Raw genomic sequence first — 23,503 nt, forward strand, 5'->3', positions numbered from 1 at the left:
TGGATATCCGCACAGCCAGGAGTCATACTCACGGGAATAAAACACTCGTGTAACATGACCGAATTAGCCCAGCGTCCCCACCCTGGCTTGAGAGACCATTGGGGGGTAGTGGTGAAAGAAAGTCATCTCTCATTCACGTATCTGCAGCGGACGAGCGGCTATGGCGTCGTCACGGCTCTGCCGAGGTCGGCGGCGGAAGAATTACAGCGACGTAACGGTGTGCTCCTCACCCTGACTAACGAGACAATGACCTGGGGGTCGGGCCAATCGACGTGCGGCGACAGGGCCGGCGTGGGAGGACGGTGGTTTATCCCGCACCCTGAGCCATCTGACGAAGGCCCTTCGTGGAGGTTTGGCGGGCTCCGGTTTCGACGCGACCGGTGATGAGAGAGGGGTTTAGCAACAACAATGAACAATCAGAAATCAAAAGTCCGATGGCAGAAAACAGCGCAGCGTCTTGAAAGGTACGTACCTTATCGAAAAGGTGGGAGGCTGCGACGGACACAAGAAAGGGCAAAAGAGAAAACGGCGGTACGAAACGGTCGTGGGCCCTCCTCCGTCGTGAATCACCTCCCGCCCGGGACTGGCGATGGCGATGGAGGTCGACAACATTGGACCATGATGGATGTCCCGGCCGGCTTCATCCTCCGCCGAAAGAGGCATCTAATTCTCGGTCCAACACGGAAAACTGGAGGCATCTCCCGTGTTGACAGGGCCTGGCACCGGGCGGACGAGAAGCACATCGGAGCAACACGGAAGGGCAAGCATCGGCTTGACGACCGACAGGCTGGCAGCGTGGGAGAGCAGCCCACACCCCGCATTTCAGCAGGCCGCAGGGCGAAAATAGTCAGGAACAGGACTATCGCGTCGAGTTCTCCCGAGTCGTCGTCTTCGACCTGTTCGCTGCTCATGAGCCTCTCTCTCTGAATGGATGCTTTCCCCAGACCCGACCCCGGGAAGGCGGGAGAGCACGCAAGCACGCGACAGGTAAAGCCGTCTTATCCTCGGTACCGAGGGATTGTTGCTTGGGGTATTCTCTTGGATCCCGCGATCTGGATGCACGATCTCGTCCGGGGTTCGTCGTGGTTTAGTTTTGCATGTGCCGACATTTGCCTGCCCTCACGCACCCTCAGATGTGGCAGTAAGTGCCCATTTCGATGGAGGAGAGCTGTGTCGTGCCACACTCCGTTTGCGCTAGGTGACCGTTTTCCTACGTCCTTCCGTTTAGGTCGTGCAACCGACTTGATTGTCATGTTGTGTTCAGCCTTTTGTGCTGATTGACTCAACAATCTCGCAAGAGCCAAAAGCTGTTTGTCAATGGGGCCAGCAATAGAGTGGTGAGCTTCGTGATCAGTGCACTGTGGTTGGCCAATGGCCGGCGCGGGGCAGTCTCATTTGTTCCATGTGCTGGCGGCATGTGTCTTGTCTCATCATCACCAGCAGCAGCAGCAGCAGCATAAGCCCGAGACTTTAGAGTCTGGGCGAGGCTCAGATCTTTGCCAAGAAGCTCTGAGAGCAGAGGGAATGCGTTAATTGACTCGCGCTCTCGTCGCCATGGGCAGAACTGTAGAAGGGCGCACAGAAGAAAAAAAAATAGAGACGGCAGCGGTCAGCAGAAAGGGGGGGTGGGTGTTTGCGTGGAGATGGACCGTGGCTTGGACTCGATGGCGGGACAACCTTCTTTCTTGCCATCGAGCTGGCGCTTCACACCAGGGAGCTTGAGCTTGGACACGGACGCCATCTCAACACCAGTACCAGCACTAACACTGGGCCGGGCAGTGCCAGCAGGTCCCCTGGGCCTTGCTGGGGCACAATCACCGTCGACGGACTGTTTCCAGTGACAGCTGCAAGTGCATGCACGGGCGGGCGGTATCTCCCCCTGGCCTCTCCAGTTCGAGTTGAGATGAGGTGAGGATCAATCGAAGGGCAGGGAGGGGGCGGGCTGGTTCACGTTGCAGGTGCGTGTCGACATGTCCTGCCCGTCCGCAGGCCCCTCCACTCCACCGCCAGCCAACCCAAAGATAGGTACTCTGGTACATGGTGATACGGTTCAAGTTTACGGTGTCGACGAGGTGCCCTGGGAAAGAACCATCCATCCCAACGTTGCGCTCGCACTGCACTGGCTTGGGAAGGGGGCGTCAACAGGACGCAGAGGAGAAGTACCTCGGAACGAACGAGAGTCGTGCTTTCCTCTACTGGTGCCTATCTACCTACCTACACGCAACGGGCTCGGGCTCCTCAGGATCGTACAAGAGAGCCCCTCATTCCTCGTTCTCTTGCTGCTTTTCTTCCTTTCCGACTCCCATCTACTCTCCTCCAAAACCTACGCCCCTCCACCCCGCGTCGTCCACACCCACCACTTTGACGTCTTGCTCCTCGTCAGCGCTTCTGCCCTTGACGCATACTAATTACTCCTCATCCTTTCTATTGGCATCGATAAGAAGCAGTCCTATTATTTCGTCTTTCGAAATCGTATACGGTCTTGGATCACGACTCGACGTCGTGTCGCCCTCGTTGCTTTCCATCGACACTGTCTCTACGCCGTGATAACTCGGGCCGAGCTACACTCCTGGATCTCTTATCGGCGACTTGACAGCGCGTCTCCACCACCCGCCACCACCACCACCGGTTCGACCTAGGTCTTCGGTGCACCAGCAAGCTCCAGGTCCGCGTCTAGCTCTCTGGTTCCAGCAAGGCGGGCATCCAACCCCCACCATCGACCACCGATCCCCCCTGCAAGAAGGCCCCGGCACCCAGTCCAGCCCAGACCTCCCCCCCCCCTGCTCCCCTGCATCACTTGTGACGGTGTGACCCCGCCGAGGTCGATCTCACATTCTCCGGCCGTCCCTCTCTCGACCGTCGCCGCCAGCAGAAAGTAGCGAGCTCTCTTCTCCTGGTCTTCAAAACCACGCTCCTCGCCCGCCTCAGACCTTCTACTCCCCCCCCTCCGACCTCTTCGCTCCAACCTTCTCGCACTTGCGAACCCGGAATTTCATCTATTCCACCCCTCACAGCCCTCGAAATGGCGCAGACCGCCGTGACATTTAGCGATGTCTTCGACGACAGCGATGGCGACGTCCCCAAGGGTCAGAGCATCCACCACATTCGCGCCAACTCGAGCATCATGCAATTGAAGAAGATTCTTGGTGAGTCACCCTCCTCAAAAAAACCACACCATGCCCATGAAGAATGCTTTGCTGACTTGTGGCCTTTTCGCCGTCTGACAGTGGCCAACCGTGGTGAAATTCGTAAGTCTTTGCCCTGACTTGATCTGCCCCTCCCCCGCGCCACAGGCACTAACTGTGAACAGCTATCAGGGTATGTCGATCTACTGATCAGAGGCAATCACGCATTGTACGAACGGACCTGCTTACACGAAGTTCTCTTTCAGATCTTTAGAACCGTAAGTCAACATCTGCGGAATCGTCTCAGACATTTGCTCACTATGCATAGGCTCATGAGCTTTCACTGCACACCATTGCTGTCTTCAGTTATGAGGACCGTCTCAGCATGCACAGGCAAAGTAATCACCCCTCTGAGGCCCCGAAACCTCACTGTTTTCACCGCGACTAACGAGCGCTCACAGAGGCCGACGAGGCGTACGTCATTGGCAAGCGTGGCCAGTACACCCCCGTCGGAGCCTACCTCGCCGGCGACGAGATCATCAAGATCGCGGTTGAGCACGGCGCGCAAATGATCCACCCTGGTTTGTCTGCCCACTCTCAAATTCTTTGCAATTCGCTCTGACCCGCTGTGCAGGCTACGGTTTCCTCTCCGAGAACGCCGGGTTCGCTCGCAATGTCGAGAAAGCTGGTCTTATCGTACGTACACCAATCTCCACCCAAACCTGTGAGACCCGCCGAAGCTAACCTGTTCACTCACACAGTTCATTGGTCCCTCTCCCGATGTCATCGACTCGCTCGGCGACAAGGTGTCTGCTCGCAAGCTCGCCATCGCCGCCGATGTCCCCGTCGTTCCTGGTACCGAGGGTGCCGTAGCAACCTTCGAGGAGGTCAAGACCTTCACCGATCAATATGGCTTCCCCATCATCATCAAGGCTGCCTACGGCGGTGGTGGTCGTGGCATGCGTGTCGTTCGCGAGCAGGAGAGCCTGAAGGAGTCTTTCGAGCGAGCTACCTCCGAGGCCAAGTCCGCTTTCGGCAACGGAACCGTCTTTGTCGAGCGCTTCCTCGACAAGCCCAAGCACATCGAGGTTCAGCTGCTTGGTGACAACCATGGCAACATTGTCCACCTGTACGAGCGTGACTGCTCGGTCCAGCGCCGCCACCAGAAGGTCGTCGAGATTGCTCCCGCCAAGGACCTCCCCGTTGAGACCCGCGACGCCATCCTGGCTGACGCCGTCAAGCTGGCCAAGTCGGTCAACTACCGCAACGCCGGTACCGCTGAGTTCCTTGTCGACCAGCAGAACCGCTACTACTTCATCGAGATCAACCCCCGTATCCAGGTTGAGCACACCATCACCGAGGAGATCACTGGCATCGACATTGTCGCCGCTCAGATCCAGATCGCCGCCGGCGCCACCCTGGAGCAGCTCGGTCTCACCCAGGACCGCATCTCCACCCGCGGCTTTGCCATTCAGTGCCGTATCACCACCGAGGACCCGGCCAAGGGATTCCAGCCCGATACTGGCAAGCTCGAGGTGTACCGCTCTGCCGGTGGCAACGGTGTCCGTCTCGATGGTGGCAACGGTTTTGCCGGCGCCGTCATCACTCCCTACTACGACTCCATGTTGGTCAAGTGCACTTGCCAAGGTTCCACATACGAGATTGCGCGCAGGAAGATGCTGCGTGCCCTGGTCGAGTTCCGCATCCGTGGTGTCAAGACCAATATTCCCTTCCTGGCCTCTCTCCTCACTCACCCCACCTTCATTGACGGCAACTGCTGGACTACCTTCATTGATGACACTCCTCAGCTCTTCGACCTTGTCGGCAGCCAGAACCGTGCTCAGAAGCTTCTGAGCTACCTTGGTGACATCGCCGTCAACGGCAGCAGAATCAAGGGCCAGGTTGGCGAGCCCAAGTTCAAGGGTGACATTATCCAGCCTATTCTCCTCAACCCCGACGGCTCCAAGCTTGACACCTCTGCCCCCGCCACCAAGGGCTGGAGGCAGATTCTTCTTGACCAGGGCCCCAAGGCCTTTGCCAAGGCTGTCCGCGAGTACAAGGGCTGCCTGCTCATGGACACCACCTGGCGTGATGCCCACCAGTCTCTGCTGGCCACTCGCGTCCGCACTGTCGATCTCCTGAACATTGCCCACGAGACCAGCCATGCTCTCTCCAACCTCTACTCGCTTGAGTGCTGGGGTGGTGCCACCTTTGATGTGGCCATGCGCTTCCTCTACGAGGACCCTTGGGACAGGCTGCGCCGCATGAGGAAGCTCGTGCCCAACATCCCCTTCCAAATGTTGCTTCGCGGTGCCAACGGTGTCGCCTACTCTTCTCTTCCCGACAATGCCATCGAGCAGTTTGTCGACCAGGCCAAGAAGTGCGGTGTTGACATCTTCCGCGTCTTCGACGCTCTCAACGACGTCAGCCAGATCGAGGTTGGTGTCAAGGCCGTTCATAAGGCTGGTGGTGTTGTTGAAGCTGTGGCTTGCTACTCAGGAGACAGTGAGTTTCCCCTTCCCGCCTGACTGTTGTATCACACCTGCTGACATTTCTCACCACAGTGCTGGTATGTACCTTTTCTTTTTTCGTTCTTGCATTTTTCTTTCTCGGTGTTAGGTCTCCCTCGGGATCTGAACGTCTCTTTTCCTACATTAGCTACTCCAAAGCTGCTGTGCCGGGAATATGGTCTTCTCTTTCTGTCCTCCCCCTGACTCCCATAACATTTCCTCCCTCTCACCTCTCCCCCTCATCTCCATCACCACTCAAGCTATCTCACGACTCACGTTCAACACCCCGGATTGTCTGTCTTTTCTTGTTTTGCCGCATTGCCCATCGCCTCAAGCTTTTCTTCGATTTCTCTGCTCCAAGCTGCTTAAAGGAAACTGCGAAACCCTCGTCGGGGTCATCAGAACACGCGGCAAGGAGCGACACGATGAAAACCTCGCTGGACGCCTGTATCACTGCAGCATATGCGACTAGACCAGCAAAACGCACCAGATGCTGAACGCTCACCTGGCAACGAAGAAGCACCTCAGTAAGGTGGCGGAGTCGAGCGGCTAGCTTGACTTTGATCTTCGGTCTCTTGACTTTTTCAAACTACTGTTCCGCTATCCTCTTGTCGCGGGTCACTTTATTCACCCTACTGGTTCGGTGCTAACTCACGCTTCATCTAGAACCCCAACAAGAAGTACAACCTGCAGTACTACCTTGATCTTGTTGACAAGCTCGTTGCCCTTGACATTCATGTCCTCGGCATCAAGGACATGGCTGGAGTTCTCAAGCCCCATGCGGCTACTCTGCTCATCGGTGCCATCCGCGAGAAATACCCTGACCTTCCCATCCACGTCCACACCCACGACTCGGCCGGTACCGGTGTCGCTTCGATGGTCGCTTGCGCCAAGGCTGGCGCCGATGCTGTTGATGCCGCCACCGACAGTCTGTCAGGCATGACCTCGCAGCCCAGCATCAATGCCATCCTCGCCTCCCTTGAGGGCAGTGACCTCGACCCTGGCCTGAACCCTGCCCACGTTCGCGCCCTTGACACCTACTGGTCTCAGCTTCGTCTCCTGTACTCCCCCTTCGAGGCCCACCTTGCTGGCCCCGATCCCGAGGTGTACGAGCACGAGATCCCCGGCGGTCAACTCACCAACATGATGTTCCAGGCCCAGCAGCTTGGCCTCGGCACTCAGTGGGCCGAGACCAAGAAGGCCTACGAGCACGCCAACGACCTTCTCGGCGACATTGTCAAGGTGACGCCCACCTCCAAGGTTGTCGGTGATCTTGCGCAGTTCATGGTCTCGAACAAACTCTCTCCCGAGGATGTCAAGGCTCGCGCCGGCGAGCTCGATTTCCCTGGCTCCGTGCTTGAGTTCCTCGAAGGCATGATGGGTCAGCCGTTCGGCGGTTTCCCCGAGCCGCTCCGCTCCGATGCTCTGCGTGGTCGCCGAAAGCTTGACGCTCGTCCTGGTCTGTCCCTGGAGCCTGTGGACTTTGTCAAGGTCAAGCGCGAGCTGGGTAAGAAGTTTGGCGGTCCCGTCACGGAGACGGACATTGCGTCCTACGTCATGTACCCCAAGGTCTTCGAAGACTACAAGAAGTTTGTCCAGAGGTTCGGAGACCTGTCCGTTCTGCCTACCAAGTACTTCCTGTCGAAGCCAGAGATTGGCGAGGAATTCCACGTCGAGCTGGAGAAGGGCAAGGTCCTCATCCTCAAGCTGCTCGCAGTTGGGCCCCTCAGCGAGAACACTGGCCAGCGTGAGGTGTTCTACGAGATGAACGGTGAGGTCCGCCAGGTCACTGTCGACGACAACAAGGCCTCGGTTGAGAACGTCACGCGCCCCAAGGCCGACCTCAGCGACTCAAGCCAGGTTGGCGCGCCCATGGCTGGTGTGCTAGTCGAGCTGCGTGTCAAGGAGGGCTCGGATGTCAAGAAGGGTGACCCTATTGCTGTGCTTAGCGCCATGAAGATGGTAAGTCTCTACTCTCTAAGCAACAGACCGAACCAAATGCTAACAATCATTTTAAGGAAATGGTCATTTCGGCGCCGCACAACGGCCAGGTTTCCAGCCTGCAGGTCAAGGAGGGCGACTCTGTCGATGGTTCCGACCTGGTTTGCAAGATTGTCAAGGCGTAGACTGGAGTTTCTTGGACTATGATGGAGGGCAAGGTTTCAAATTGATTTTCAGCGTGGTTTGTGCGCGGACACGGGGGAGGACGGTTTAACGAGATTTCAATGTCCCGGTGCGCAGTCTGGGTGGCTGCGTAGTACTACTGAATACCTAAAAAACGCTATTCAACCTTTACGACGCTGTTTCGGTGCTCTGTGTATTCATGTCATCATGTATGGTGTTGTGCCTGGTATTTTCCTGACTGGTGTGGCAGATGACTCGTTCATCATGTCGATGTATTGTACTTTGTACTGACATGGTGGTCCGGCTGTGTTTTGTATGCAATCGATTTATACCTGACTGCACACGCGCACCATCAGCATCCCAACAGCCTCCCAGACGTCCAAAAAAAGGGCCATGCTGATATTGGGGTTTCATCATTGCAGGCCCGTAGAAGACCAAACTAGATGGAGGCATGCTCTCTAAAGCACCCTGTTTGCAGCCAGGAGACTGCATGTTATCGAACGAGCCCTCCTTCCAACACCAGTGGTAGACTGTTTGAGGGACAAATCCACAGACAGTCTGAAACGAGAGAAAAATGTCTCAACTCCAGCTTAATTTAGCTAGTCGTAGTCTATGATCCTCATGATCCGACGCCGCTTTGCCCTTGTCCTTGGTAATCGTACACACACAGGCCGTTTCCCTCCCTCTGACACGCGCAACATGACGGGGTCTACTCTTCCATCTTGTCGTCGTCCTTCTTGTCATCCTCGTCGTCGTCGTCGCCCTCGAGGGCCTTCTTCGCTAACCGCTCGGCCTCCTCGAGCAGGGTCTTGGGGACGGCCTCGTGGCGTCCCTTGGTGGGGCCGTCGACGTCGCTGATCCAGCTCATCTCGAGCTCAAACTCCTTGTCCTTGTTGTCGTCGTGGGCGACGTAGATGATGCGGGCGGCCTCCTTGACGGCCTGCTCAAGGGAGATGCCATCGCCGGCGAGGTCGAGCTTCTCGAGCTCGGCCTTGGCGGCCTGACGGCCCTTGCCGGTGGCGGCGCCGTAGTAGCCCCAGTAGAGGCCCGAGGGCTCAATCATGTAGAGACCAGGGCCGCCGTGCTTCTGGTTGGGCTTGACACCGCCGGGGCCGGCGGCGGGGCCGGAACCGACCTCGCCGTCGACGGGCAGCGGGGTCGAAGGGTCAAAGCCGGCGACAATGGCGGTGATGCCAAAGGGCCGCACGGAGGAGTAGAGGGTGTAGGCCTGCAGATAGCCGCCCATGCGGCTGGCGAGGTCGGCGACGGGGATGGGCGTCTTGAACGTGTCGCGCCAGGAGCGGGCCTCGTCGCGGGCGCGGTCGGCAAAGTGGCGGCCGTCGGGGACCATGCCCGAGTAGACGACGCCGAGGTGGCGGTCGACGGTGGCAATGCGCGTGTTGGCATTGGGCTTCCAGAGCTTCGACGTGACGACCTTTTCGACGGCGAGTACGACGCCGCCGTTGGCCCGGATGCCGAGCGAGGTGCCGCCGTTCTCGACCGCCTTGACGGCGTACTCGACCTGGAAGTTGCGGCCGTCGGGGGAGAAGATGGAGTTGGAGAGATCGTAGCCTGTGCCTATGGAGGTCTAGAGAGAGAGAGAGGGTTGAGGCGTCAGCATACACATGTTGTTGTCATTGTCGTCGCCGGGACGGCGTGGGGCCCAATCCTCATGGCGAGGGTTCATGATGGATAGATATGATGCTGTGTGGTGGAGAGAACGAGGCAGGAGAACGGGACGTACCATCTTGGCTGATGTATGAGGGTTGTTCTGCTAGAGATGAGGAGGATGCGAATTCGAAGTGTCGAGTCGCTCGTCGAGGTCGATGAAGAAGGGCTCGTCGTGGTGAGGTGGATTGGCTGAGTCTTTGGTCGTGATGGGGGGAGCTTTGGAGAGCTTCGTTTCCTTTGGAGTGCAGTCGTAGGCCATCCCCGTCACAGCTCAGCTCAGCAGGCAGCCTGGGGGATGCGTGTTGCTCCACCCAGAACCGCGAGGCTGGCTTGCTGGCTGGCCAGTGGGTGACGGGTGGTGCCCGCTGGCTTTGATGCCCAGCCGTGCTATCCTGGGTTCAATAGTGATTATCTAATATTCAAGATCTTGGCAGCACTGCTCCTCCGTAGGCTGCCCGCCTTCTTTCCCTTGCACATTGCACAGAGAGTCATCGATCGTAGTTCGTCTGACAGCCGAGTCGGTGTGCCTCGGTCTCCACTCTCCACCCGGCCGGGCCTGCATCTCGAATTGTGTGCCTGCCTCGTGGGAAGGGGGGCTAGGCTAGAGGTCGACTGTCTGATACACGATCCATGATTCCATGCTGCTCGTGATTGCGTTCAGATGGCAGTGATGTTGCCATTCCTTTGGTTTGCAGTCACTCTGCCTTTACCTGGATATTCTCTAGACACTCAGATAGACGCCAACTACCGTGCCGAGCGAGAAAAACGGCGGTGAAGAATGATGGCGCTGATGCTAAACTGTTGAGCCCGACCGTCACCTACCACCACCGCAGATGTGCAGCTCTAGACCAAATGACGAGAAATACCCTCACGCTTCTGAAACATATCCCATCATCCATGTCCACCTGCTACCCCTCTTCCCGTTCCCCTCCTCCTTTCGTGTCTGTCCCTTTCCATTCCCTACCTCATACGCAGATGTGGCCCGCCGCTCGCCGCCCGTGGACCACAGATGGAGACCCGTGATCATCGTGTCACGGGTCGATTGGACGTAATGCTGCGTTGTGAACCAGACGCATGAATCTTCCAAGAGACAGGGAAACCGACCGGGAGGTGGCCATTCATGCTTCTTCTCACCTCACAAATGTCCTGTCTTCTCCTTTTCCCCCTTTCTCCTTCTGTGGCCTTGCACTCGCACTCTGAATGCTTCTTCAAGAGCAATTCCCATGATTCACCGATCCAGGCGCCCTAAACCCCCTCCTCCACCAAACCCGGCCAAAGGTGTGGCAGCCATGGTGTCGTTAGGTCGTAACGGCAGGAACCAGCCTACCACACCCCCCGGCCCAATGGTCTTGCCCTGGCGTGGGTTCAGGTAGATATGTCGTCGTCGTTCTTGCCGCCATTCCTGGGTCTTTCTAGTGCTTTGGTGCTATGGTGCTCTGGTGCTCGGTGCGTCATGAGTCGGCCCCTCCTTCTCAATTTCCTCTCTACAGGGGGCCCGCTGTTGCCTCATGTTCCGTCACATTGATGAGCCTCGAGACCACCATATATCTAAGCCCCGACCGTCTGACAGAATCCCTCTTCTTCTTTTTCCCTCTCCCTCCAACAAACATCGTCCTTCTTGCTTCTTCTTGCTCCATCCTCCCATTTGCTGCGACAATACTGGCGACGACTCTGGCGACGATTGATACGACACTGACCCCCCCCCCCCCGGTTCCCCAACACGACACGACACGACGCAGACTGCATCCCATCCCTCCACGGCATCCCCACCTCCGGGTGCCCCTCGTCTGACCCCCGGTCCCGTTCTTCGCTCCCAACCTGACCACCATCAACCCGATCTTGTGACTGGCAAACTAAATATACTTGCGCCCAAAGCCTCTTTGTTTCCCTCATCTCCAATCTTCTTTCCTAGGAAACTGGACTTGTTGCTATTCTCCTTCTCGTTCGACTCGCTTTCTCATAAAAGTCGCTTCTCGCTGTGTCCGTCCATCGAACGCTTTGCACACCCGTTTCCTTCTCGTTCCGCCACACGCTCCCGAACACCGCTCCCACTTCGAGACACTCACCCTGGCCCTCTCGAGCTCAAGTACACCTACCATAGCCAATATAAACTCAAGTTTGTTTGCTGCTCTGTGCTCCTTGGCCGATCTCCGACCACGACACTAGCCCCACTCTCTCGTGTCGCTTGCCATATCACATCACGATCGGCAGACTCTCATAGCCTGTCGAACCTCGGGGAGAATAGCCTGTCACGGCACGCCGAACCCAAGAATTGGACACCGGCCCTCCAGCTTACAGTACGCATGCCTGCAGTCGAGACAACCGAGCCCGGAAGATATTCTAACAACTTTAGGAAGATGGTTTCTTTCCCGCCCAACATGCAGGCCAACGACGACTTGTCAGCCCTCTTCTCCCGCAACCTGACCTTCAACCCTGAGCTGCAGTCTCATGTTCAGGCTCAGGCTCAGGCTCAGGCTCAGGCTCAAGCCCAGTCCATGGTCCCCAAGTCTATGGTCGATGAGCCCCAGCAAGCTACGCAGGACCGCACCACCGAGGCCTCTAAGTCGACCCCTGAGCCCATCGTTTACTCTATCTCTCAGCACTACATACATTCGTATCACATCCCCCAAGAACCAGCCGAGCCTCAGCAACAGCCGGTGCAAGTCCAAGAGCCACAGCGGCGCTCTTCTGAGCCGCCTCAGTCCGATCAGCTCACCCCCGAGTTTGTGCTGGCCCAGCACGGTGTCAACCCTGCAGTTCTATCTCCCTCTCAGATCCAACTGTTCCGCATCTCCGAGACGCCCCAACAGGAGCGTCTGGTCGAGCTCTGGCGCGTTGCCCCGCCCACTAGCAACGACGACAACCCCGCTCTCGCTTGGACGAGCACCACGGTCGAGCAGGAAGAGCTCTGGGCTCGACTCCGCTACGAACGCATGATCGAGGCCGAGAGGCAGACAGCTGTCATGAGCCTCGACGGCACGGCGGTCCAGTCCCAGAGCTCTGACGGCCGCTGGCTGGCCACCAACATCAGCCAGAACGTTGAGCCGTACATGATGTCGGGCTACGAGGAGCTCATGAGACGAGAGAATGAGCGTCAAGATTCGAAGCCCAAGGATGTCTACTCGCCCTACGGCTCGTCGGTCGGTGGTTACAGCCAGGCCACCGATCCCGTTTACAAGAGCACGGGCCAGGACTGGTCGCGGCTGCAGCAGGAGCAACAGCTGCAGATGCAAATGGAGAACCAGTACGGCTCGTACCAGCAGCAGCAGTTTGGCGGGCCGGTCGGTAATGTCGAGGCCATGGATGTCATGTGAGGTCGGCGGTAGGAAGCTCTACGAGATGAGAGCATGTACATAGTATACCACTGTCCAGAACTTGCCCGGCGCACGCCGGTATGGTGGTCTTTTTTCTTTTGTCTTATGAATGGCATGGTCTGGAATTGGCGCAGACGAACCAGGACAGTCAGAATGGCTATGAAAATCATACTTGGGCGTTGGCAAGCACAGAGATTTGAAGAGTCAGAACGGAGAACAGGATCACTCCATTTACTTTTAATAGCACCTCCCCTCAGCTGGCTTCACTCGTCAGTGGTGTTGACTTGCTGCTAGATGAATTGCGCGTTGCCGTGTTGCCGTGGCGCTGAGAGCCTGGGCTATGATGGTTGAAGATGGTAGAGGGTGTCTAGATTCCCTTTGTGGAAGTTGAAAACTGCCTGGCAGAATCAGTCAAGCTCGTAGCAGGTCCGAGGTGGGTTAACGGCCATGGCGAGCAAGCTCTGTGCGTTAACTAAGACTGTCTCGAGCAGGGAGGTCTTGCCACGGTTTTCCTTGAAAGATGGCAATACTCTTTTTGGGGAGGACAGAGTCGGTGCTCGAAAACGAAAGCAGATCATCGGCAGACGGTCAGGTCTGACGGACGACCTACGAATCTCCCCTATTGTATGAAATAAGAACCCAACACCCCCCTCCCCTGCGCCCTGCTGTACATCACTACATGGTATATTGCTATCCTCCCCTTTGTCCTCAGCCTGAGGCGCCCCCGCCGCGGGTCCCCTTTGATCGACGGCAGCCATTCCAGTTGCACCCCTCCCATCCGAGGCATGGAATGCGCTGGGGAGTGAGTGGCGTGTTAGACGGGGAACTGGTGCGACAATAGCAAAGAGGACCAGGCACTTTAGTCACAGTTCACTTGCTGAGACAGCGTCGAGGCAGGCAAAGTAATACTGTCAGAGAGCTTTGCACATGTATATTTTCTTTCAGTGTTTGACTTTTTCGTGGCCCCAATGACCAGATCATGTTGCAGACGGCGCTGCCGGCCGCATCCTAGGTTTGTCTCGTCACGGGTGTCTCTGCCTCTGCTTCACTCCTTTTTTCTTTCTCTTTTGTATTCACCTGCATCATCGACAACCTGTCAAACTCCTTCACTACCGACGTCAGGCCAAGGAAGGCCCAATGCGCGCCATGAACCGCAAGTAGGTGCCTAGGACGGCAACCGGCATGTCCGCTCACCGCTTGCTCTTCTTCCGCCTGTTGACCTTGGCGCCGGCCTGGGCGCCCGATGACTTGGCCTTGCCGAGCGAGTCGGTCGACTTGTCGAGCAGCTCAAAGTCCTCGGCGGCCGAGTCGGTGCCGGGCGTGTCGTGGACGGGGTCATTGTCCGAGTCGACGTCGACGAGGTCGAGGTCCTCGGCGGCGGGCTTCTTGCCGAGCGCGCGTCCGACGGTGCTGTTGAAGGCCCAGACGGGGAGGCGAACGACGGCCGTGTCGAAGAAGGTGGGTTCTTTGAGCTCGGTGGGCTATCATCTCTCGTTAGTTTTTTTTTTCTTTCTGGATCCCAATTTGGAAAAAGGGGGCAATTGTGAGAATAGGGGCTGAACTCACGTCGAGAAGGAACTGCTCGAGGTTGCCCTCCTCGTCGTGCTCCTCGAGGTACACGTTGCCGCTGTGATCGACGACGAGGACCTTGCCGTTCTCGGCAATGACGCGCTTGCGGGGTCCGACGGGGCGGTCGCCCTGCGTCTCGCGCGGCGTGGCGGTGCCGCTGCCAGCGCTGCGCTTGACCTTTGTGGTGCCCTTTTCCTTGCGGGCGGCCTTCTCCTCGAAGCGGCGCTGGCGGCGGTTGACAGGGAGGGCGGCCTGCTGCTGCTCGTCGTCGTCGGCAGGGGGAGGGGAGGGCGAGGCGTAGTCGATGCCGGGGACGTCGAGGTTGTCACCCCAAGCCTGGTCGCGGGCGAACTTGATGTAGCGCTCGATAAAGTCCTTGTGGCGGCGGTGGTTCATGTAGAGGGCGAGGTAGTGGATGGCGCCGCCGGCGAAGAAGAAGACGCCGAACAGGGCGGTGCCGAGACCGGGGCGGTAGCGGTCGTAGTAGTAGTTTGTGCCCTTCCAGGCGGGGAAGCCGTTCCGGAGGAAGTGGTCGTAGCGGTCACGCTCGGGCCCGCTGAGGATGTTGCGGACGAGACTGAGGCGCGACTGGCGCTCCTCGGCGACCTTGACGGCGGCGCGGATCTCCTTCTGGCTCGGCGGCTTGTTGATGTTGACGCCGGGGATGAAGGTGCCGGCCTTCTTGGCGGCGATGCGCTCAGCCTTGAGCTTCTGCGCGACCTTGTCGGGGTGAAGGGAGCGCGTAATCTTGCGGAAGGCCTTGCTAATGTCTTCGATCGAGGCCGAGGGCTTGATGCCGAGAAGGTCGTAGAAGCTCTGGTCGGGGTCTTCCATGTGAGCGCGCAGCTCGTCACGGATGCGGAAGATTTCACGATCTGCAGGAAGAGAGGGGGAACAAGATCAGCTTCAGGGGTCAATGGCAAGGAGAGTGGGGGGGAGACAGGAGGAGGACACGGTACAAACCTTCCTTGCTCCAGGCGGCAGCCACAGTCACCAAGCCCAAGAGGCCGAACAACAGGGTCATGAACTTCATCGTGGCGATGTAGTACGTGAGGGTCCGTCAAGAGTTGTGTTCGAAGCAGACTGAACGGCGGCGAAGAGAAAATTGTCAGCGAAGCCTTTTCATGCAGTAAAGGGAGGCGAACATTTTCTGGCGGAGCAGCTCCCAGGTGAGGGATGTTGCTCGTAAGGGAGGGCGTGTCCTCCTGAGGGGGAGAAGAAATGCCGTGCTATGAACGCAGGGTCAGCTTGGCCAATTGGTGTTTTCGACTCGACTCACAAGACGGAAGGGCAGCCAGTCCCGTCGATGGGCTTCAGGCGGAGAAAAAAGTTGTTGTCTGTCGTCGACGTGGGACGCCAGGTGGTCTCTTTGGGGGGGGGGAGAATGGAGAAGGGAGCACGGGCAAAGGTAACTTCTTGATCCAGATGCGACATGGACCCTGGCGGCAGCAGGAGCACTGCACCAGCGCAACAGTGGCAGGGGTCACCATCTCCTCCGCTTGCCCTATTTGGGGTCTGGTCCGATCTGTCCATCTGCTGGGTACCTGAGTACCTAACTGCCTTAAGGTAAGGTGCCTAGGTAGAGTATAAGGGAGTGTCGAGATAGAGTTATGCGGGTATTGTCATACCCGATTGAGGCAGTACCCGATAGATGCATGTTCTTTGGCCTCAAGATGGACGAGGTCTCGTCTTCGCCGTTCGCTTCCTTCCTTCCTTATATAAAAGGAAATCATCTCTCTCTTGATCCTTATAATTCCTAGCCCCAAAAACTGTGGTGATTTGCTTCTTTATCCTTCAGTCATAATAACAATTATGATGGCTCGAGAAGACACGAACGCAGCGGACCTCCCACGAAACGGAAATCACAACTAGTGAACTTAACGAATGGACATGGTCCTCTGCTCAACTCCCCTGTGTTGCTGTTTTATTTCGCTCACAGACTTGCTGTTCAAAACACGGGTATCTCAAGCAATATGGCAGTCTTACTATGGAACAAAGAGCTGGTCAAGTCCAGTCTCACTGTGAAAACACGGGGCTCAAACTCGACCGTCTTCGTTACGACCACACAAACATAGACATTGTTCGATACAAGTCATCTTCAAAGGCATCTCTACTGGTTATAAGCTCCGGTCATTGTGTGGTCGAGTCTCTCTCTCTCTTTCCCTCTCTTGGCCACACCAACATCCACTTTCCGCTGGAACCACACCAGCCTAAGACTCAACCGTGCTTCTTCACATCATCGCATGCTACCTGACTTACCATATCTCTTTTTCTGTGTATTGAACATTCCCAATCCCGCAGGTCCGGGCAAGCGTCTCAAAAGTGAATTTTCACCTCAGAAGAAGTTGACACCAACCACACCCGTACGCGTTTTCACAACCCACACAAGCTACACAAATGCCGGGCGCCCAGCTTTGCCCGTTTCATCGGCCCGCGCCTAGCTGCTACTGCTCCTCAAGAGTTTGTCAGTGCATTGAAAGGATCCGCCTTGCAAGAGCAGGCCTGAGTGCCCGCTTTACAACTTGCCCAGGCTGTGTGGCCATGGCCAACGCCAACCAGCGTCACAGCCAGGTATCAACGGGCATTCAGGGGCTGGAGAGCATGGACTCCAACAGTCTTGAGCGGGCACTCTCCCGATTCCGGATGTTTTTGCAGTCAGACCTGCGTGGCACTAGAGGTTTAATCCATCCCACTGTCGCGCGCCTTGTGCATTTTGATCGCAGGGCCGAGCGGAGTTTTGATATCTGGATGAACTGGATTTTTGACCACTTGGGCCTGGAGCCCAGTCAGATCAGGATGGATGTCAACTCTGGCTATCTCATCGTCAACAACAGAGTTGTCGCCCCTCCTCCTGTTAGACTGACAAGTGCAGAAATCGACCGTCTCGAGCACGAGCTGAAGGCCCGCATCGGAAACGCTCGTTGTGAGGAACGCCGCGAGCAGCGGGACCGCCGTCCCGCGGTTGCTCCAGAGAGCTTCCCGTCACTTGAGAGGGCGGTCAATGACCCTCCTCCAGCCACGCGTAGCTTGCCCAATCCGTACTCAAGCCGTCAAGCGCCTGTTCATATTCGCGCCGAGTCAAGTATGACATCTTTCCATCGAGGACCCAGGGGTAGGTATGAGTTCGAAGACGACACTGACGAATGTCCCCCTCTACGGGGAAGCGTTGGGGCAGCGGCGGGTGCTCGTCCGCCACCGAGACCGCAGGTGTCCCGCCGCTCGAATCAGGTTGAACATCAGGGGGTACAGCTTGGTAGCTCCCTCAATAGGTCTGAGGGCCGGCCGGCGCCAGTCAACCCATCACGCACTGGGTCTGCAGCTCGAAGTCGGCCCCAGGCGTCGACTCGGGAGGACTTCAGTCCCTATCGACCGGAAAACCGCGGTGCTACTCCTCAGCCTGTGCCTGGCAATGGCAATGGCAATGGCACCGGCACGACATATGCTCATGAACATGGTGAGTCCGTCTCGGCTCGACCCCAGTCGCGCTTTCTCTCTGCAGAACGATCCCAGCCAACAAGCGCACCGGGATTTCTTCCATATCGTCCCGAGTACCGCGTTGTGACTCCAGAGCCCAGGATGGGCCATCCTGTGGGCACTACTTACCGTCTAGAGCATGAGGAGTCACTTGATCCCCAGCCCATGTCGCAGTTCGGAGTGGGGTCGGGAGATAACTTTAGGCCGGAGGCTTCGCACCGAGTTCGTGGAAGCGGCCGCGGCGAGAGAGAGGCTGGTTCTCCCCGCCGTTCCCGCGACGAAGCAAGTGTTCGATCGCGGGAATGAGGCCTGTAGTGGAATGCATGGTAAGCACGATGCCGACTGGAGACTGGATGGTGGCGAGGTATTTTCGTTTATGTATCGAGTTGCTAGTAGGTTCGGGTGTCGTTCTCATCTTTTGCGGCTGTAGACGGGTTCGGGCAAAAGATAGCACTGATGCGGGAGGATGGTACACCAGAAGGAACGCATGATCATGTAGGTCGAGGTATGACGGCAAGCATTTCTTTCTAGTGTGAGCACCTTGCACGTCAATCTCAATCAAATCTTGGTATTCGGTTGTTGGCTGTTGGCCCTCGCTCTAGACTCCCCAACGCACGACAGATAGACCTACTGCCTCTTTGTCGCCTCATAGTTCTGCCGCCAGTTCTTCCAGTCCATGGCCATGTCGATATCACCCGCCTTCTTCTTCTTGTTCGACTTGCGCCCCTTCTTCTCCGGCTTGCGCTCGAGCTTGGCAAACTCGGCCTCGACAGCTGGCCGGCTCGCCTTGTCGGCGATGAACAGCGTCGATCCGACAATCAGGCTCGCGGCAGCCGCGGCCTTGGCGTGGTCGTTCATCTCGCTGGCCGCAGCCTCGGCATGAATATCTTTCAGCAGCTGCAGCGTGGCTTCGGCGTCCACCTTGACCGTCTTCTTCTGCTTCTTGTTCGCCGCCCGCGCCTTCTTGAGCTGCTTCTGGTACTCCTTTGTGAGCTCCAGCGAGCGGTCGGACAGCGACTTGACCGTCGTCGTGCGGATCAGCTGGACGAGGGGCAGCAGAGCGGCGATGGCGACGGGGCTGCCGGCCTCGGAGCGGATGTAAATATCCAGCAGCGAGAGGACGCGGCGCTTGAAGTTGATGACGGACTCCTTGGCCGCCTTGCGCTCCTTCTTCTTGCTGGGCTTGGTCTTGATGCGGTCCTTGAAGACGGCCGACAGCTTCTCGTCGAGGGCGAGCATTTCGGAATCGGTCATGTCGGCGTCCGAGTCGGACGCGTCGGCGTCCTTGTCGAGGCGGTGGCTGTTGAGAATCTTGCCGAGGGCGTCGTCGATGGCCTCGAGGTTTTTGGCTTCCTCTGCGTCTTCGTCTTCGGCCGCCTCGTCCTCCGAGTCGGCATCGGACCCGTCTTCGCCCTCCTTCTCCTCGCTCGTGTCGTCGGCGGCGTTGAGGGTGACAAACTCGACGTCAGAATCGATTTCCAGTTCCGAGTCGTCGTCCACGTTGATCTCTTCCACGTCATCATCTTCATCGTCCTCATCATCCTCGTCCTCGTCGTCTTCTTCCTCAAAATCTTCCAGGTCAACGTCGTCGTTCTCAATGTCGAACAATGACTGCTGGCCCTTGGCGTTCTCATCCGCCGACAAGACATCGAGCAGGAGCTCCAGCGCCTTGGACGTCACGCGGCTGGAAAAGCATCCAAAGACCTGCTGCGAGATCTGCCGCAGCAGCACGGAATCCTGCGACACCATGGAGAGGAGAATCTCGATGAGAAACTCGGCCGCCTCGTCCTCGTCCGTCTTCATCCGCGACTGGTAGTCCCGGAGGTCGTCAAGAAGTTGCAACGCGTCAGGCTCGGCGTTGTAGAGCTGGAAGATGGCGATCGCGTAGAGGAGCGAGAGGCCCTTGGCCACGTTCATCTCGTCCGAGGCACCGTCGGCGGCGGGCTTGGCCGAGGCGGTTTGCAGCAGGGCCTTGAGCTTCTTACGCGCGTCAGCGACGGCCTTCTTCAGCTTGGCGTCCATCTGGATGTAGTCGGGGCTGATGGCCTCAATGGCGGTGCAGAGATACGTCGTGTCCTCGGCCTTCTTGGACAGGTTCGCAAACGCCGACTGGAGGCGGTTCCGGCTCAGATCCTTGACGAACTCGGACGCATTTTCAGGGACCCAGATCGGCGGCGCGTACGCCAGGGAGGTGAGCTCCTGGAGAGCCGCCTCGGGCGCAGCCGTGGCCATCTTGAAGAGATACTCGACGTAGGCGCGCAGCTCGACCTTGACCTTGTCCATGTCCTTTCCGGTGGTGCACGACTTGATGACGGGAGCGCTCAGCACGCCAACGACATCATCCGCCGCCTCCGGCTTGATGCGCTGGAGGACCGTCTCGATCGTCTTGGCGCCCGTCCTGACATCAAAGTTGTAAACGCCGTTGTTGGTGGTCAAGTTTTCGATTATGATGCTCGTGAACTCGGGGGATCGCTGGGCCGCCTGGGCGACGGTGCGCAGGGTGGCGCAGGCGGCGCGGTGGAGGTAGCGACCCTCGCTCGCGGCCTGGTTCATGAGGCAGGTCATGAGGTTCTTGCTGAAAATGTGGGGGAGGAAACTTTCGAGGGTCGATTCGTTGCCCTCGAGGGGGTGCATCAACAGCGTCTGCAGGACGACGAAGCCACGCAGCTTCTGGCCATCGGATGCGCTCTTGATGAACAGGTTGTCTGTCGATCGTCAGCCCGGTCTCCCAATCTACGGTCCTTAGCGTCGGCAGGACTCACCATCGACAGCACGCCTCCAAAAGGCGACAAAGTCGGTGACGGCGCCTTTGCTGACGTAGTAGCCGAGCAGGTAGGGCCAGACAAAGTGCAGCTGGTGCGACCAGTTGGCCGTCTTCTTCTTCGTCTTCGCAGCGCTCTCCTCCTCGGCTTCCTCGCCCGACACGCTGTCTTTGAGAATGGCCGGCAGGTTGGGCAGGACCTTGGGATCCAGTGGGTTCTCGACGCCCTGGCCGTCGAGCTCGGGGTGCGTCTCGAGCGCCGCCAGCCAGATGCCCACACCTTCGGGGGTCTTGGTCCACTTGGCGGCCTTGAGCTTCTGGATGATGGAGGCGACAACATCAGCCTTGAGCTTGGGCACCGCCTGCATGACGACCCAGCCGCAGTGCGACCGCAGCCAGACCTTCTTGTCGGCAAGGTCCAGCAGCTGCTGCAGAATGTTATCCCACTTGTCGAGGTCGTCGTCCATGAAGCCCGCGCGCACGAAGCAGTCGAGCCCGAACAGCTTGCCAAAGTAAAAGTCCCTCTCTTCCTGTCCCGTCATGTGTCCCGTCGGCTTGGTCCGCTCGTGGAGAATGTCCAGGACCTTGTCGAAGGTCAGGCCGGGGTATCGGGAGGCGCCCAATGCGTCGCCACCAAAGAGCTGGCGCAGAATTTCGGTGATGACGAGGCTGTAGCCGAGACGGGCGCCGGCGCGACCGCTCGCGAGGCCGCGGAAGAGGCGCCAGTCGAGGTGGCGCTTGAGGACGTCCTCGGGGACTCCATCACCGTCGAGCAGGCTGGCGATGACAGTCTCGGCAGCGGCCACTCGCTCGTCAGAGTCTTCGCTTCCCAGGAGCTCGTAGAGCCTGGCCTCGCGCACGCGGTCGGCGCCGGCGGACTTTTCGACGAAAAGCTTCTTGTCGTAGAGGTCTTCAGGGTCGCCGCTCTTGGTGCGCTTCGTGGCTCGCTCCGACTCCTTGAGAGCCTCGCGCTCGGCGCGCTTGCGTTTCGCCGAAGCTGTCTTCGTCATAATTTCGTCGGAAGAAGTCTCGATTGGCCAGGATCTGGTGATCGGGATCAATTGAATAGCGGCGACTTGGGCAACTTGTGAAGCGCATCACCAAAAAAATGTCAGCGAGAAAAGTTCTGCCGGTTGTGACCGCCTCAAACATTGGAGCGGCCGCCCCGCGATTTCCCCCCACTGTTAGCCGCGCCTAAGGTGGGGTGTCGTTTCGGTCAACATCACGACCACCATCAAGTGTATCGTCGATCATGACAACTTTCCATGTTGCAAACCTGTGTAGTTGGCTCTTCTACAGGCTTGGCTTCCAAGCGTGGCTCACAACCTTGGTCATGTTGGGGGCATGCGCCCCAAGATATACGGAGTACTTTTCGTCATGAGAGAGATTCTGGCTGGAAGAACTACTCAGCTGACTGAACGAATGATTGTTCCTCACTGCAAGTACCATATTCAAGCAACTATTTGCTTTCCCCAACATGAACACGGATCTTGCCATGAAAATTATGCTTTGAGAGATCTGGGGACACACAAGCGTGTTGGTCCAGCATGCCAACAACCAGCCCGGCCGGTGGATTCGTTTCCCGCAACGCCAGCCCTGAGCATGTTCGTCTCTTCTAGTCAGTACCAGAGTCAGCGGCGTCGCCGATCCGAGGATCTCTGGCGTTTCAGTCGTGTAGTACTAGGCTCTTGCGAGGTCGACACGTGGTATCCTGACTATGTGTCCAACGGCGAGGAGGTCGACGCCATCTATCCCTCGACGGCAGACTACCTCGAACAGGCCTCTGGGTACTATAGCTACTCGCCCGGTCTCGTCTACCCTGACGCGTACGAGACTGCTGGCATCTTCGCCGTGGACGGCAGCTCAGCCAGTGTGACGGTAGTCTTCACGTCAACCCGGCTCCAGTACCCTGGAGGCGGCCCGACGTCCCTCCTGACCGCAAACTCTTTGATGTCTCCCTGGCTATGCAGGAAAGCACCATTCGTCACTAGGAGGATCATCATCTCTCTCAGCGCCTTCTCCGCCAACCCAACACATAGGTGCTGCTCGTGATTTCCCATTACCAAGCTCGCCGAAAAGACGCGCTACCTCTTCCGGCTCATCAACGCTACCCGCGAGACGGCCACGCGCACGTTTGACTACTTTGGCGAGACGACGACAAGTAATACTGCGTAATATCAATCAAACCTTTCAAGAAACAAAAAAACATGGAGGTCTTGTGATTTAGTGATCAAACACTGATTCTGGTGTTGATCATAAGACTTTCTAATTTTTTGACCTTCGGACCTCATAAACGGTGTTTTCATCTGTAGCCTCATTATAATTAATTCTCCTATAAAAGTGGATAACGGTCAGTCATAATGACAAGATCTGAAACGATAATTGCCGTTGTATACTACATGGTTTGTCATTTAAGGTAGTGTATCAAACATAATACTGCATCAATATTCAGACAGGAAAAGTCAAAACTATAATGTGATCATGCTCTGGTCAAAGAATACAAGTTCGGATCAAGTAAGCTTTCCCACACAAGATGTTGACGGACAAAAGAATATTGGATAAATTATCAAGACAACGAAGCAGCTGCAACACAAGTTTTACAACCCCAAATACGTCTGGTCTCTATCAAGACTGGACAAACAAAGCCATGTTCTTAATACCCCGAAGAATACGAATGCTGCTTCTCTCCTCCCATCACCAAGCCCAGAGCCGGTACATACCAGCAGTCGGCATCAAACCACTACGACCACGCATCGACCATATCTCGCGCAAAACAAGAACCACCAGTGTCACCAAACTTGAGTTGCGCACATGAATCAACGTGGCAGCTTTCTGCTGCTGTATGATTCACCTACACCATCCAGTAGACGTGAGACGTGTGTTCGCCTGTCAACAACGACGACACCACCAGGTAGCCAGAGACCACCCGTCGTGCCACACCGAAACATCACGCTA

The 23,503-nt window shown here is 57.2% G+C and overlaps 6 protein-coding genes across 6 annotated transcripts; 3 read left to right on the plus strand and 3 right to left on the minus strand.

The window, feature by feature from the left end:
• Nucleotides 1–3,022: 3,022 nt before the first annotated feature.
• On the plus strand, nucleotides 3,023–7,761 carry PYC1 (pyruvate carboxylase; the record flags this gene model as incomplete). Its single annotated transcript, XM_028635681.1, has 10 exons — nucleotides 3,023–3,146; nucleotides 3,228–3,248; nucleotides 3,311–3,318; nucleotides 3,392–3,403; nucleotides 3,454–3,523; nucleotides 3,587–3,706; nucleotides 3,760–3,821; nucleotides 3,887–5,608; nucleotides 6,302–7,597; nucleotides 7,654–7,761. The coding sequence occupies 10 exons, from the start codon at nucleotides 3,023–3,025 to the stop codon at nucleotides 7,759–7,761; spliced, it is 3,543 nt and encodes a 1,180-aa protein (XP_028497883.1).
• Nucleotides 7,762–8,468: 707 nt separating this feature from the next.
• D7B24_001449 (uncharacterized protein) lies at nucleotides 8,469–9,446 on the minus strand (the record flags this gene model as incomplete). Its single annotated transcript, XM_028635682.1, has 2 exons — nucleotides 8,469–9,337; nucleotides 9,383–9,446. 2 exons carry the CDS (start codon nucleotides 9,444–9,446, stop codon nucleotides 8,469–8,471), a joined length of 933 nt encoding a protein of 310 aa, XP_028497884.1.
• Nucleotides 9,447–11,733: 2,287 nt separating this feature from the next.
• Nucleotides 11,734–12,744, plus strand: D7B24_001450 (uncharacterized protein; the record flags this gene model as incomplete). The annotated part of the gene is made up of 1 exon (XM_028635683.1): nucleotides 11,734–12,744. One exon carries the CDS (start codon nucleotides 11,734–11,736, stop codon nucleotides 12,742–12,744), a length of 1,011 nt encoding a protein of 336 aa, XP_028497885.1.
• A 1,190-nt stretch (nucleotides 12,745–13,934) lies between these two features.
• D7B24_001451 (uncharacterized protein) lies at nucleotides 13,935–15,346 on the minus strand (the record flags this gene model as incomplete). The annotated part of the gene is made up of 3 exons (XM_028635684.1): nucleotides 13,935–14,225; nucleotides 14,311–15,188; nucleotides 15,277–15,346. The coding sequence occupies 3 exons, from the start codon at nucleotides 15,344–15,346 to the stop codon at nucleotides 13,935–13,937; spliced, it is 1,239 nt and encodes a 412-aa protein (XP_028497886.1).
• A 3,068-nt stretch (nucleotides 15,347–18,414) lies between these two features.
• Nucleotides 18,415–21,558, minus strand: D7B24_001452 (uncharacterized protein; the record flags this gene model as incomplete). Its single annotated transcript, XM_028635685.1, has 2 exons — nucleotides 18,415–20,492; nucleotides 20,550–21,558. 2 exons carry the CDS (start codon nucleotides 21,556–21,558, stop codon nucleotides 18,415–18,417), a joined length of 3,087 nt encoding a protein of 1,028 aa, XP_028497887.1.
• Nucleotides 21,559–22,150: 592 nt separating this feature from the next.
• Nucleotides 22,151–22,723, plus strand: D7B24_001453 (uncharacterized protein; the record flags this gene model as incomplete). The annotated part of the gene is made up of 2 exons (XM_028635686.1): nucleotides 22,151–22,426; nucleotides 22,616–22,723. The coding sequence occupies 2 exons, from the start codon at nucleotides 22,151–22,153 to the stop codon at nucleotides 22,721–22,723; spliced, it is 384 nt and encodes a 127-aa protein (XP_028497888.1).
• Nucleotides 22,724–23,503: the final 780 nt, after the last annotated feature.

Source organism: Verticillium nonalfalfae (genome assembly GCF_003724135.2).
Source record: "Verticillium nonalfalfae strain VnAa140/NRRL 66861 chromosome Unknown scaffold_13, whole genome shotgun sequence".
In the NCBI taxonomy this organism is placed as follows: domain Eukaryota; kingdom Fungi; phylum Ascomycota; class Sordariomycetes; order Glomerellales; family Plectosphaerellaceae; genus Verticillium; species Verticillium nonalfalfae.